Source organism: Globicephala melas, chromosome 10 (assembly GCF_963455315.2).
Source record: "Globicephala melas chromosome 10, mGloMel1.2, whole genome shotgun sequence".
NCBI classification, from domain to species: domain Eukaryota; kingdom Metazoa; phylum Chordata; class Mammalia; order Artiodactyla; family Delphinidae; genus Globicephala; species Globicephala melas.
Genome location: NC_083323.1, coordinates 41,297,487 through 41,313,184, shown reverse-complemented (window position 1 = coordinate 41,313,184; position 15,698 = coordinate 41,297,487). Strand labels below are relative to the sequence as shown.

Below are 15,698 nucleotides of genomic sequence, written 5' to 3'. Positions count from 1 at the left end.
AACTGAGATTATGTGTAGTTGGTGCTCACCTTTGGTGTTCTTGTGATGCCAGTCCTTACAGTTCCATGACATTTTAAAATTTCATCTTTCTCTCCTTTATAAGGATTATGATTGTTTTGAGGGACAAATAACAGTAGTTTACACATCTCTGTAAACCTTCAGCAAATAAATATGCATTCAGTAAATGTTTGTTAAATGACTGTAAATTAGAAGGCCACTAAACTGGTTGATAGTGTAGATATATTGTTCTAATAACTGAAATGTTTGTATATATGATCCAGGGCACCCCTCATCTATAGCTGAGGTACGTAGGAAACTGAATTTATAATCCAAAGATGTCGCGGTAAGTAGAGAATTGGATTAGAAGCAATTAGATCATTTTAAGAGCTGTTTAATCCAGTTTCTGAAAACAGAACAAATCCTGATGAATTATTTCCTATCCACATGGATTAAAACACTAGTAGGTTCTTACGGTCTTATTTTCCCCTTTCTAGGCTGCATAAAGAGTGCTACCCTTATGTTCCAGTATTCTTTAGACATTACTGGTTATTGATTTGCCAGGTTTTCTTAGTCATAATCCAGTTCTGAAGATTCAGTTCTTTATTGGACTTAGGTTTACATTCATCCCTTAATCATCAAAACCTTATAGAGACTAGTTCTTAGGATAGGTCATTTAGTTTTATTCTCAGAGAAATATTCCCATAACTAAATTTAGGGTTGCTTTTTCATATATCCAAGAAATAAAATTCCTGTATTCATATTATAATGAAATAGCAGAAGTAAGCGAAGAGATTTTATTATCTTTAGCTGAAAACATTGGTTAATTAAAAATGAGCATTGTGTTTGCTGCTACTCATATATTTATTTTTATTGAAGTATAGTTGATTTTCAGTGTCGTGTTATTTTCAGGTGTACAGCACAGTGATTCAGTTATACATATATATATTTTTTCTGTTTCATATTCTTTTCCCTTATAGGTTATTACAAAATATTGAGTATAGTTCCCTGTGCTATGCAGCTGGTCCTTGTTGGTTATCTATTTTATATTTAGTAGTGTGTATTGATACTCATATTGATGGCACAATAGTTGGTATTGTTCTGTTTTGAATAATTTTTTTTTTTTAATTCACAGACAATAGTTGAACTTGCAGAGACAGGAAGTCTGGACCTCAGTATATTCTGCAGTACATGTTTGGTAATATTTTTTTCTTTATTCTTCCCTCTCTCCTCTTCCCCTACCAGTGGCATAGCATAGAGAGTTTGGGAAACCAGGACAGTTTCTTTCACTGAGCACATTTCTTGACCCACCCCTGCAAAATGCCTTTTAGATCATGGTACAGGAAGAAAGATGGTGAAAAGATGTCTCCTTTCCAATGTCCTTATTCCCCCGATGGTAGACCTTAACTACACTTCTGATTCAGTGGTGCCATTCATTTGTATTCATTCTTATTCTCTTTTTCTCTCTTAAAATGTAATTCAACAAATAAAAAACTAAGTAATAAAAGTATTTAAAATCAAAAGTTTACTGTGATTCCCTAATATACTGTTATCCTAATTACATTTTAAGAAAATTTATTCTTATATTTAAAGGTCACAGTGGGAAATTATTAGATAACTTTTAAGACAACATGGCCTCTAAACTGGTTCAATTAGAGCAGTTATCCGTCTGTATTAGAGTGTTTATTCAACTTAGAGCACTATTTTATCATTGATATTAAACATTGTCATATTCAACCAGGTCATAGATAAAGCTATATATGAAATTAAATGGCATTTACTTATGGAATCAGATATAGTGATACTGACATTGTTTTATTACTATAGACATCTAATTTCTATAGAATAATACTGTTTTGTGTTTTAATGATTTTCTGCTTAATTTTTATAATTAGTTCTTGTGGAAAATATACAGACTGCCGCAGTGGTTAAACCATATTTCTCTACATGGAAATGGAAATATCCCCAAATCATGCTTGAAACTAAATGCCCTTTTATACTTTTAAGTTATACACTACAACTGAACTAATATCTTAACAGTTGAATAATAATAAAATAATTAACTTAGTTTAGGATTCTGGAATGAGTTTTTGAAACTAAGCTCTACTTCTACAGATTCTTTTAAGTTGTTTCACTTAACCAAACAGTTGTTTGGTTGTTTGTTTCTTTGACCTAACAGTTATGATTTTGGATGTTCAAAATATATACTGCTTTACTCTTGGTAACAACTTTAGGGTACTGACTGATTCTTTTGTATTTTCAAGCATGCTTTAAAAAGGCTTTTGTTTCTGTGCTTTACAATAGGTAATTTACAGAATTGTATTCTTAACATTTAGGACATTTTTATACTCTACTATTCTGTGAAAATATAATTCTGTTCCACAAAGTCAGGTATACATTGCTGATATCCTTGCCATATAGCAAACAGGTTGTTGTTTTTTAACACTTTATAGGCTTCGCATTTAATCAATTATACCAAATTGTCTTTCAAACATTGTATATGTGCTTTTAGCAGTACACTCAAAGCAAGCAGTGGTACATGTCATGAATAGTTAGACAACTTCGCTAGAGAATTTTCTTTCCATCCTGAACATTGGGGTTAAAGGTATGGTCAGAAGTAAAACAATAACTTTCCATTTTGACAGGAAGACAAACATTTGGTAAACAGTTCAATTAAATTAGTTGGATGGTTCTTCAGGACTGATACAGATTCTTGGGTCAGCTGCCTACCACTGCTGTTGTTTTCTTATCCTGGTGTGGTTGTCATTTGGGGTCAGCAGTCTTTTCTATAGACAGTTCAATGCAGAGGCCCTTCTTAATTGGGAAATATGAATTTAAGAGTTGATTTTCTTCAGTTTCCTTGTGCATGAGGTACTTGAGAATACCTGATAAGAAGCCTTTCATCTAGGTTGGAGACAGTCCTTTAAATGGTACTTATTCCAGTATGCATAACCCCTTGGTTATAGATCATGGGGCACCTGATCTTCATCCAAAGATAGATTACAGTGATCAGCTTCAGAAACAAGCTTAGGATATCTTCTTAATAACTCAGTTAAGCTTTACAATAACATAACATAGTAACAAAGAGCCATTTGGGAAGAGAGTTTTAGACAGTAAATACTGACCTCAATTAACAAAACTAGAATTTAACATCTATTGAAACATAATCTTTTCTGTCTAAAAGTACCCCCATTTTTATCAGATATAGCCAAATTATGATTGTAGAAAGAATATCCCAAGTGGAAAACACATTTTCTAACCATTTCTTTTTTCATTGTGAGGGCATCAGTCTTGCAGTCAGCAAACAGGTTCTTTATATAGAGTTGCTCAATACAGTTTCATTATTAAGTAAATATCTGATGGTAAGAACAAGACTTTCTCTCATCATAGCATAAACATTTTATTATATATTATGTTATCATAAGCTGCATAATTCTGGATAGATAATTTGTTATTGTAAAATAAAGAGCTTGTTCTATTATAAAATGATTCAAATTGACAGAGGTATTTGTCATTATATGGGTATCTTTACTTTGAAAAATACACAGACACATGTAGATAAGAATTTTCTAAAAATGAATTGCTCTGTAAGTGAACTACGGCAACTGTTGTGTTTAGGAGGCTTGTGTCAGTTTTTGTGCAGAATTCATTGACAGCTGTTGCCCAGAGGGGAGACTTAGCTGAGAGTTGGAAGTAAGGATAAAATTTGTTTGATATATCCTACTTCTTTCTGCTAATAGGTTTAGTCTCATATCTGTGGTGAAGAATGACTTAGCCTTTTCTTGGGTCCACAGATTTTTTAATACATGTAAGAACCGCATAGTGCACCTATGCCTTTTTCTTAGTACCTCAGAATAGTGTGTAATTTATGCAAACTGTTGGGGAAATGTTAGTGCTTTTATTGAAACACCAATAAAGGATATTACAAAATTTGTTTCTAGCAAGGGTTAATAACTGTAGCTCTTGTCATGTATCCAGCATTGGGACTAGCAGCTCTTTGAAGATCGCCAATGAGTTCTTGTATTCACTTGGTTGCTTTAGAGTAATGTAGAGAAAAACATTTCATAACACTTAAAACATCATAAACATGAGTTTTTTATTGCCTGTGAAGACCTGAAGAATGTATTTTATGTTTTTTAAAACAAACAGGGACTGCCTAAACTTCTTAAGCATGTTGTACTTTCTTAGATAAGGTTGTGCAGTTCAGCAGAGGAAGTGCTGTACCTTAATCTGAGATCTCAGATTTCTTTCACTAAAAGAAAGACGTGTACACTTACTGGGATTTTTTGCTGGATTTGTAAACTTTGGGAAACATTTTATTAATGATGCGAATTTTAAAAGCTCTCTTTTATTCACTTCTAAATTGACCTTCCTTTTACTAAGGAACCAATTTTATTTTATTAAGCAACAACCAGTATTATGACCATTAATTGCAATACATTTTCATTAAGAAGCCTGAAGAGTGATATTTGAGGAATTTGAGGGCTCTGAATTAAATATAGTACCATTCATTGCAACAGCAGATTGATCTTTGATTCTTAATTATTTTTGTGAATTGATGGTTCTGCCCTGTCTTAGGAATTTATATTTTAGAGTAGACTTATCCTCTTCATCTTTGTTGTTGCAGTTGAAATTTTATTAAACAAAAGTGATTTTTGTTTGGTTCTATTCCTTTGGAAACCTTGGTATAATCCTTTTCAAAAAATACCGGGTTTTTTTCATATTGTATTTTGAGAAAATAAAATGTTCGGCTTTCCTCTCTTAGGTATAGTGCCTTTCATAATCTTTTAACATGCCTGTTAACAGATACGGAAACCAGTGAGGTCCAAACATTGTGGTGTGTGCAACCGCTGTATTGCAAAATTCGACCATCATTGCCCATGGGTGGGCAATTGTGTAGGTAAGTTTTATGAGTAATTTCTAAATATATTGTTCATTTAAATTACTCTAGGCAACTAATGAAGTACAATATTAAAGTAGGTGTAGAAGGTTCATTCTAGCACCCTACAATACCCCTCGTTCCCCCAATTATTTTCTGAGTGCCAAAACATCAACTCAGTTGTAAGAGAGAGGGGAAAAGACATCATAAAATCAGTGTCTAGAAAAGATTGATATAATTTCTCTATCAATTCTCTCTGGTGCCTACTCTTTCCTATTTTCTCCATTGGATAACAGTGAAATCAATAAGGGGGCAGATTGTGTTGTTTTTTAGTTAAACTAAAGAAAGTAAGGCAATAAAAAATATTTAAAGGTTGTTATGTACAGAGGCAGAGAAGAATGACAGATAAGAACTCTACATATCTCAGTGTTCAAGAATGGCATAGTCTGAGGAAATGAACTAAGTGGTCTGAGACGTGGCCCTGGAGATTTTATGAGAGGACAGCAGGGAAACATTACAAAGATTGTATGACTATGTTGGGGAGAAGCCTTTAAAAAGTAGGATTTTAAAGTTTATAAAACTAAAGATAAAATAGGATTATTTAAACCTCAAGGCAAATAGTAGAATTAAAGCTCAAACTTGTGATTTATTTGGTTCATTAAGACTCTTTTGAATGAATATCATTGCAGTCACTACATCTTTGTGTGTCATTATAAGCATTCTTTTATTTTAACAATTTTATTAAAACATTTATTTTCTTGAAGAACATTTTGTAAAATAAATAATGTATGTGATTATTGTCCAAGGTGTATCTCACTTTTCATGGAATTTCGCCACCCCTACCTCACCCCTAGGTGTATTTCCAGTTGTTTTTTCTTAGCTAAAAAAAATTGCTTCTGTTTTGTTCTTTAGGTGCAGGCAACCATAGATACTTTATGGGCTACCTATTCTTCTTGCTTTTTATGATCTGCTGGATGATTTATGGTTGTATTTCTTGTGAGTACAATTAGTTTTTTATCTTCTTAAAACACGTGTTTGCATACTCATGCTTTACCATATTAACAAAAAATATAATGACAAATGTGTTTTAACTAAAAATTATGGTTTGGGGCACCTCACTACAATGAAGCATAGAGAAAAAATAGATATAGAACTGTCAAACATGTTCAACATAGAGTATAAGAAACAGAATTATCAGTTAATTATCTTTTAATAGGCTTTGAAAAGCTTCTGGGTAAAAAACACCAACATTTTTCACATCACATGCTTGCTTTACTCTAGTAGTTTATAGATTTTGTGATTGTGCTAGTTGCTCTTTCTTACCAAACAGCTGGGAAAATATAGTTAAGTTTGCACAGAACTTGAAATGTTTTGAAGAGTAAGGTATAATTATTGCCTATTAGAGAATATTTAAAAGGTTAAGAATAAGTTGTCATTCAGTGATCATATGGGTATAGTATCTTAGAAGAAATGATGGGGTTTTATTGCACTGAGAACATAATTTGGAAAGAATTTAAATGAAAATATTAGTTACTGTCCTTCAGGGCTTGGTGGTATTTAGCACAAAGATGTATTAGATACTGACTTAAAAATAAGTCTTGGATGATTTCCTAGTCCTCCTACTCCCACAGATATTAAGAATAATCTCTGTTATTGCCTTAATGAAAAAGGAGGTTACTTCCTCAAATAGGGATTAACAGAGAGAACGATTTTGTCAGAGATCTTTACCTAATTTCTGGCAGCCCAACACACCTGAGAGAGAGAGCATAGTCCTACTAATAACATCAGTTCTTTATGGCAGCAGCTCTCAAAGAGTAGATTTTGTTTTGGAAAAAGTCCCCCTCACCAAGGTGATCTTGTGTTATGTTCCTCCCCTCCAAAGAAGTCTCACATATCTGTATCATCTTATCTTTGTATAAAGGAATTGTTTTTTTACATATTGTATGTATGCAATACCAATCAAATAAAAACTGTATTATCGTTACAGTACAGGTTTGTTTGTTTTTAGGATTGCCTGCTGCTTTTTCTATTTCTGCTTTTGATATGTTTTTTCACTAATGTACAAGGGGATTATTTAAGAGTATGAAAATACTTGCATTGAAAGTCATCAGTTAAATTCTTGGATCGTGTTTTCTAAGTGGTGCCTACCACAAATGTCCACACGAGGTGCTTGGATGGTTATGAGTAAATTTGCGTTCTTCTGCTCTGATTTTAGACTGGGGACTCCACTGTGAGACCAGTTATACCAAGGATGGATTTTGGACATATATTACTCAAATTGCCACATGTTCACCCTGGATGTTTTGGATGTTTCTGAACAGTGTTTTTCATTTCATGTGGGTGGCTGTATTACTCATGTGTCAGATGTATCAGGTATGTGCAAGTGCATTATTTGTTCTTTAGTGTGCAGAGAACTCTTAAAAATTCACTCCTAGCTTAAAAGATAACAATGTATTCTCTTTATAACCATTCCTACTTTTCAGTAATTAAAATTTTTTCAAGAGTTAAAATTTTCAGTTTGCTGTTCCTTTCTTCTTCACTCTTTCTCTCCACCTCTCCTCCCTCTTCTTATATTATGAACTTTTAACTTTCACTACTACTGTCATCAAAACTTTTTATTTCTCTTTCCTGGTTTACATACATCCAGTTGGATATAAGTGTGAGCTTAGACTGATGGTTCCATTAATTTTGTGTGTGTTTTAATATTTTATTACCTACAAATATCAGTATTTACTCAAGAGTTTTTTTAATTAGGATTTTTAAAAAAGCTCCTTCTTAAAGGGGCTGATGGAGAGGTAGTATGTACATAATGTCCATGCCTACACATACACAGTGCCAGGTGACCTGTTTTTAAATATTTTCCCTGTTTAACCAGCTACTTCCCACAGAGTCAGATGGTACTGTGTAAACCCGCTTGATGATCTCCTGATGGAAAGTCAGAAACAGACTCCATCCTGATCCTCTTGAGAATTAACTTGTTTTATATTAAATATTCAGAGAGTTAATGGTTTGCTTTCTCTTGCCTCTTAGATATCATGTTTAGGTATTACTACAAATGAAAGAATGAATGCCAGAAGATACAAGCACTTTAAAGTCACAACAACATCTATTGAAAGCCCATTCAAGTACGTACATATCTATGAATTTAATATTTTCTCTTGACATATAAAGTTCCTTACTAACTAAACTCAGCAAATATCTAGTGAGTACATCAAAGAGAAGTATTTTCTTTAAGAATGGCAATAATATATGAAACAGGGAATATTTATTTTACTTAACAATGTGTAAAATAGCTTATAAAACATACCAAATACCAAGATTTCTGCCAGGTGAAACATTGGTTAGTTCACCATAACTTTAGTATTTATCACATTAACTGTATATAAATTTGTGATATTCATTTTTTCCTTAATTATACAATTCAAACTTTATTGACCTACTAACGTTTAGTATTTGTTCTTTAACCTTTCCATCAATTTATAAATTTTCATTCAAAAATGAATGTATCCAGAAAATTGAAATAAGATTTTAAAAAATACAGTTGATTAAAATTCATTATTTAGGGAAATTTCCCAGACTCTAGGGCAACTACTTTTTGGTGCAAATTACTTACTTTATTTGCCCTCTGAATGACACAAAAATTTCCACACACCTAGTTTTCTTTTCTTTAATTGAAGTATGACTGACATATGACATTATATTAGTTTCAGGTATACAACATAATGGTTTGATACTTGTATACACTGCAAAATGATCACCGCTAAAATCTAGTTAATGTCTGTCACCATACATAATTGCAAATTTTTTTTTTTCTTGTCATGAGAACTTTTAAGATCTATTCTCTTAGCCATTTTCAAATATGAAGTACAATATTAACTATAGTCACCATGCTGTACACTGCATCCCCAGGGCTTACTTATTTTAGAACCAGAAGTTTGTACATTTTGAACCCCCCTCGCCTATTTCGCCCAGCCCCACCCCCAGCCTCTGCCCTCTACCAGTCTGTTCTCTGTATCTGTGAGCTTGAGTTTGTTTGTTCAGATTCCATGTAAGTGAGATTATGTGGTATTTGTCTTTCTTTGTCTGACTTATTTCACTTATAATGCCCTCACGGTCCATCCATGTTATCACAAGTGGCTATATTTCCTTCTTCTTTACAACGGCTGAATTTTATTTCATTGTGTGTGTGTGTGTCGCATTATTTCAATCTATTCATCTGTCGATGGACACTTAGGTTGTTTCCATATCTTGCCTGTTGTAAATAATGCGGTAATGAACATGGGGTGCAGATATCTTTTCAAGTTAGCGTTTTCATTTTCTTTGGATAAATACCCAGAAGTGGAATTGCTGGATCATATGGTAGTTCTATTTTTAATGTTTTGAGGAACCTCCATACTGTTTTCCACAGCGGCTGCACCAATTTACATTCCCACCAACAGTGCACAAGAATTCCCTTTTCTGCACATCCTCACCAACACTTGCTTTTCTTGTCTTTTTGATAATAGCCATTCAAACAGGTATGAGGTGATATCTCATTGTGGTTTTGATTTGCATTTCCCTAAAAATTAGTGACGTTGAGCATCTTCTCGTGTCTGTTGGCCATCTGTATGGCTTCCTTAGAAAAATGTCTATTCAGATCATCTGCCTATTTTTTAGTTGGATTGTTTGCTTTTTTGCTATTGAGTTGTGTGAGTTCTTTATAGATTTTGGATATTAACCCCTTATCAGATGTATGATTTGCAAATATTTTCTCCCATTCAGTAGGTTGCCTTTTCATTTTGTTGATGGGTTTCCTTTGCTATTCAGAACCTTTTTAGTCTAACGTAGTCTCATTTATTTATTTTTGCTTTTGTTGCCTTTGCTTTTGGTGTCAGATTCACAAATTCATCACCAAGACTGAGGTCAAGGAGCTTACCACTTGTGTTTTCTGGTTTCAGTTCTTACATTCAAGTCTAATCCATTTTGAGTTAATTTTTGTGTATGGTGTAAGATAGTGGTCCAGTTTAATTCTTTCGCATGCGGCTGTCGAGTTTTCCCAACACCATTTATTGAAGAGACTGTTCTATTCTTTTATTTATATATATATATATTTTAATTTGCATTCACTTCAAAGTTAAGAAACAGTAGTTTCCTAATAATAGAAATATTTAAAACTTTGAGTTTTACTCAAGCTGCTTGTCTACTGCCATCAAGCTTTTGTGGTGCTATTAATTGTTGCATGTTTGTGGAAAGCATGTAAACCTTTAAATAAAAGCAAAAATAATAGAGTCGGTTGAGTAGTTTTGAGAATTCTCCCATAGGCACAATAATTGTATAAGGTGTAAAACTGACTGCTTTTCCAAAGGTATTCTTGAAGTTCTAAAATTTTGGGAACTTGCCTTAATATTTCTTTTTTTAAATTGCTATTCTTAGGTACACTGTCAAGTTTATGCTATTGATATTATTTTGTCTTTTACTCTCTCAATTTTGGATATAGTTTGTCTCCTTGCCAAAGAGCCACCAGTCAAGGAAAGGTTTTATCAAAAATTGCGTATTACACAGGAATGAAAGAAATGCAAATTTGAATAACTTTAATATATAATTGTATAACCCATTGTATTAGCAAAAGAGAAAAATCAGAGCCGTGAAGAAATATGAATGCGTACATATTTTGTAGAGTTATAAGCAGGTTCTTTCTGGCAGGAAACCTGAGTTCTTAAGTTTCGAAAAAAATATATTTAACATTAAAATGATATTAAACTCCTATTAAATTATTGTACTAATAGACTTTTTTTTCTTTTTCTTTTTCTTTTTTGGTGGGGGTGGTGTTTAGCCATGGATGTGTAAGGAATATTATAGACTTCTTTGAATTTCGATGCTGTGGCCTCTTTCGTCCTGTTATTGTGGACTGGACCAGGCAGTATACCATAGAATATGACCAAATATCAGGATCTGGGTACCAGCTCGTGTAGCAGCATCTTTATCCTATGAAGCATATTGCTGAGTGGTGCCTGAAAATTGTGTCTGTCCGTGTCTCTCTCACACTCGAATCCACATCCTTTGAACAAACAGCATGCTATATGTAGGGCTAACTGTGAATTTTAGTCTTTTTTTTCAACACTTTTATTAACAAAAGTAAACATGGACAGAACACACTGCCACTTCTAGGAAGAATAAAGGTCTTAAAAAGAATGTTAATGGTTCTTAATATGGGAATTCACAAAATACTCAACTTTTTGGTTTTGTTCTCATAACATTTTTCATGAAAAAAGAGTGAACTTATTCTGTTGACAGACATGGTATACTGATCAGAAATGCTTGATTCTAGCTAAAACTAAATTTATGGTATACAGCTAAATTTTATGATGCAATCTAGTATTGCATTTAATTCCAAGAAAGTTGTCTTAAATTGCTTCAGACTAGTATTATGTACGTGTTAGAATGTACATGTAAATACTGTGATGAAAATCATGTTGTTTTATTAGGGATCTACTGTAATGTGTCTTCAAAGACACAAGAAAATAATGTTCACCAAAACATGTGCTAACAATATTTTATTGCTATCAGCTGTTGGCAATGCTGATATATTTCTAGTTCAGTGAAATAATTTTTAGTAACCTTGCTCTAAGGTTTTATGGTCTGATAATAAAGCACTTGCATGAGTATAGTAAGTCATGTTATTTTGTTCAACTTAAAAGCCCTACTAAGTGCATGATACACCTCATAGTATGTATACTGGCACACACTATCCAGTAAAGCATAAATTAGAATTTAATTTGATGTGCACATAGTCCAGTTTTTTAAGGGTTGAGCTATTTTCAAGAAAAGGCAGAACAAATAAGTTAATGCAAAATTCTCAATAATAGAAATAAATGGCTATACTGCAAAATAAAGTGTAGACAAAATAATGGAGTCTAGCTAAAGATGGAGCATGATCTCTGTACATATAGCACATGTGAATAAAAGAAAAGCTAATGGTATATTCTGGTTTTTAAAGAATGACCTATCAGAAAGAGTTTTATCCCTAAGATTGTTTCAATTTTCCCAATATTGAATGTTTTGAAATTTGTTAATGCTGTCTGAAACAATTTCAGATTTTCGAATTGTCAAACATGATGCACTGATCAATTTTTGTTGCAGCATTTCCATACTCTCATGGTGAACTGTTGGTCACTGCTTCCATAACTATTGTTTACAGGTTTAGTCCTCTTAAGCGCTGTAGCAAACTGTGGTTCGAGCAACCTGTGGGAAACCTGTGAGAGGGAATGGGCTGGGGGAGGGTGGGAAAATGGTGGTCCGACCAATGACAGATCCTAGACCAGTGTAAAGATTGCGTATCTGCATATAAATAATTTATCAAATAGTTTTCTCTTTGTGTCTCTATGTGTTAGTGTATTTAAAGCTGCTCATTTCATTTTATCCAACCAAAAAGAAAAGGGAGATAATTAATGAGCTTCTAGTGATGTTCAATATCGCTGTTAATAAGCATTATACCCTGCAAGTTCACTGCATGTCTGATGCTTGGTAAAATTAGTATTCTCTGTAAAATGCAGATTACAGGTATTAAAGCAGTCTAGTGGTATACCCGCCCCTTGCCTTAGTAAGAGGAGCAGTGAAAATGTATATAGTTGATGTTCAGTATTTCCAAGTACCATTTTTATATAGTAGTTTCTTTGAGCATAAGTCATACATCAAAAAAATTACTCTTAGTGTACTTGAGTGTTTTAATATTAGAAAATTGGCATACGTACTTTATTTTTGAAAAGGGAAGAGATGGGTGTGGGGTGGCAATAGCATTGTGCCATTTTGTCATAGAATGTACAAAATTGGTTAACTTTACAAATGTCTCTGCTAGTTTTGACTACTAATTGGGGGAAATTTTAGATAATTTTTAAATTCAAAGTTATTTATAAAAGGCTAGAATTCATTTTAATTTTTTGTATTTTGAGGCACTTCACGTGAAGACTCAGTTGCAGTTTTTATCGAATACATTTTTATTAACAGTCAAATACAATGGTGGTTTTCTCAGAGTTTGGATGAGAGTGTTGTTACCATGTACTTTCTTTATGGTACAATATTCTTTCCAGTGCAAAGGAGATGTCTTTCAGTTAGACAGAAAAAAACAAAACTCTAGATGTATACATGGAAAATATTAGCAATGTTAATGCTTTAGTACTAGCCATCTCGTAGTACCAGTGAAATTTATAACTCAGAAATGGTCTGATGGTCAGGAGCCAACCATGCCTCTGTGTACCGTCTAATTATTTTGTAGGTCTGTGTGTGGAACCAGTTTAACCCCGTTCTAAAGTTGTGTATGAAGGTGACCCTTTGGGGAATAGTTCGTATCAGCTTCATTGCATACTTTTAGCAAATAGGAACTTATTTCTCAGCTCTAAACATGAATTACTTCTTTGGAATTTTTTCCTTATTTTGTTGTTCCCAGGAATTTATTTGAAATATTAGTAGGCATAAAACAGCATCATTATTATACTTAAGCTATGGATATTTTTATTTTATATTTTCTTTATTTATAACTGTGCCAAGTATTATTTTGCTACTTAACGTGTTACTCTGTGGAAAGAAAAACCTGTAAAGTGTTTAATAAATTAGCTCTCCTTACATAAATTAAATCTGTCAAAATTTTGTAAAATATTAATCAGAATAAATATTGACTCTTAAATGTGTGTTTGGTTTTTTGCTCAGTTCTCTTCAAGAAATTGATGAAACACGGGTAGTGGTACCTGTGATATGAAAAGATTATTCTATATGTTTATATCTGGGTCAACTAGGAATCAGGTGGCAAGACTAGAAATTGGCAAAAATAGGAGGTAGTGGTAGTATTCTTTAAAAAAAAACAAAAACCAGCAACCTCTAATTCTGTGTGTGTATGTTTGTGTTTGTAATGAATTTTTTTAAAATAAGAGAATATGTTTTTCTTTAAGAATTTTGTATTCCATGGAGTTACTTAGGATCCTCAAGGACTGTATGAATCTGTAAGATTTAAATGTAAGTATGTCTAAAGACTCTGTAGTAAAATAGTGGAAAAGGAAACCTACCAAGCATTGATCTCAGTTACTTGAGAAACCCTGCATGACTAAGAAAGCTTTATTTGGGATTTCAAAAAGCAAAAATTATGGAGGAACCCTTTCCTGTTGTTCACATGATTGTTTATGGTTTAATTGAGAACGCAGTGGTATTAAACAAATATTTTCAGATTGGACTAATTTTCATTTCATAATTATTTTACGGTATTGAAAGTAATGCCTCCAGAGCTGTGTAGAACTCAAGTAACAATATTTGGAACAAATATAAATAATAAAGGAAATTCTACTGTAAGCCCTCCCTTTTCATTCCAGTTAGGTACTTTTCTCCTCTTTGTCTTCTTGTCTGGATTCCCCAGTCCTTCCCAGATTCGTAGATTGTACCTATGATGTAGATTTCTGGTTCTAAGAGTTTACAGAGATAATTGGAAACAAGTGGTACATACCAGGACAAGAAATATTAGCTTCAGGTCAGAAAGTAAACCTTCAATTTCATAAAGTTCTTGGTATTAGAGTTTTCTATTAAATATCTTTATGTGACTATTAAAATAGAAAAATCTGTAATTCCAAGTGGAAACTTCAGAATGTCCCTTGATCTAGGTCAGCTAAGTCATAAACTCAAGGAAACCAAATGTGCCTCTTAGAAAACTCTTTTTGCCTTTGAATTGGAGTATGAATGTTCTGCTCAGATAAATTTTACCAGAATATCTCTGTCATCAGATATTTACTGGGATTGGAAAATACTTTTTAATAGACAGCAGTGTTTCTAGTACTAAGTAAGAAAGAGGGATTATTTCCATCCAAAGCATTAGAAAGCCTCATTGCTGCTGCTGCTGTTTCTTGGATCTGTAGGTTTACAGTTGTCATCAAATTTGGAAATTTTTCAGTCATTGTTTCTTCAAATATTTTTCTTCCCCCCCTTTCAGCAAACTCCAGTTATACGTATATTAGGCCACTTGAGATTGTCCTATAGCTCAGTGATAATTCATTTTTTAAAATTCCCTTTTTTTCCCCAGTGTTTATCTTGGATAGTTTTTAATGTCTTTAAGTTCACTTACATTTTTTTTCTGCACTGTCTAGGCTGTCTGTCATCAGTACTATTCAGTATTTTTTATCTGCCACATTATAGTTTTCACCTACAATGTTTTATTTGAACCATTTTTACATCTTCTGTATCGCTACTTAACTCTGAAAATAGAGAGTACAGTTATAATTGACTGTTTTAATATTCTTACCTGTTAATTTTCATATGTATGTCAGGTCTGCGTTGGTTTTGATAGATTTTTATTCATCATAATGGACTGTATTTTCCTACTTCTTTGCATGCCTGGTAATTTTTGATTAGATGCCAGACACTATGAATTGAGTGCTGGGTATTTTGTTATTCTTATAAAAATTCCAGAGCTTTGTGCTGGGATGCAATTATTCGGAAACTTTGATCCTTTCAGGTTTTGCTGTTAAGCAAGATTTGTTAGGCAGGACCAGAGCAGTCTTCAGTTCAGGGTTAATTATTCCCCATTACTAAGGCAAGACCTCAGTAATGTACTGAGGTCTCCATCCAGAGCTCCAAGAGTCACACTTCTCAATCTCACTGGTGAGAATAGGCACTATCCCCAGCTCCATATGAGCACCAGACACCATTCTCTCTAAATCTTTCAGGTGTTTTTTTCCGTAATCTTGGATCTTGGGTAGTTACCCCGCATGCATGTGCAATCAGAACACAGCTGAAGACTTGCGGCCGGGGGGTGGGGGTGGGGGTGTTGGATGGCGCTCTACAAATTCCTGGGATTCTTTCTCTGTGC

General features: G+C 33.3%; 1 protein-coding gene across 1 annotated transcript in view; it reads left to right on the top strand.

Annotated features, from left to right (window-relative positions):
* ZDHHC17 (zinc finger DHHC-type palmitoyltransferase 17) overlaps nucleotides 1-13,539 on the top strand; it is a 106,330-nt gene extending 92,791 nt beyond the window's left edge. The window contains exons 12-17 of the mRNA XM_060305745.1: nucleotides 1,133-1,195; nucleotides 4,804-4,897; nucleotides 5,789-5,872; nucleotides 7,092-7,249; nucleotides 7,907-8,001; nucleotides 10,689-13,539. Coding sequence (XP_060161728.1) covers nucleotides 1,133-1,195; nucleotides 4,804-4,897; nucleotides 5,789-5,872; nucleotides 7,092-7,249; nucleotides 7,907-8,001; nucleotides 10,689-10,827 — 633 coding nt within the window. The 3' untranslated portion in view covers nucleotides 10,828-13,539. The remainder of the gene's footprint in view (nucleotides 1-1,132; nucleotides 1,196-4,803; nucleotides 4,898-5,788; nucleotides 5,873-7,091; nucleotides 7,250-7,906; nucleotides 8,002-10,688) is intronic.
* The last annotated feature ends 2,159 nt before the right edge of the window (nucleotides 13,540-15,698 follow it).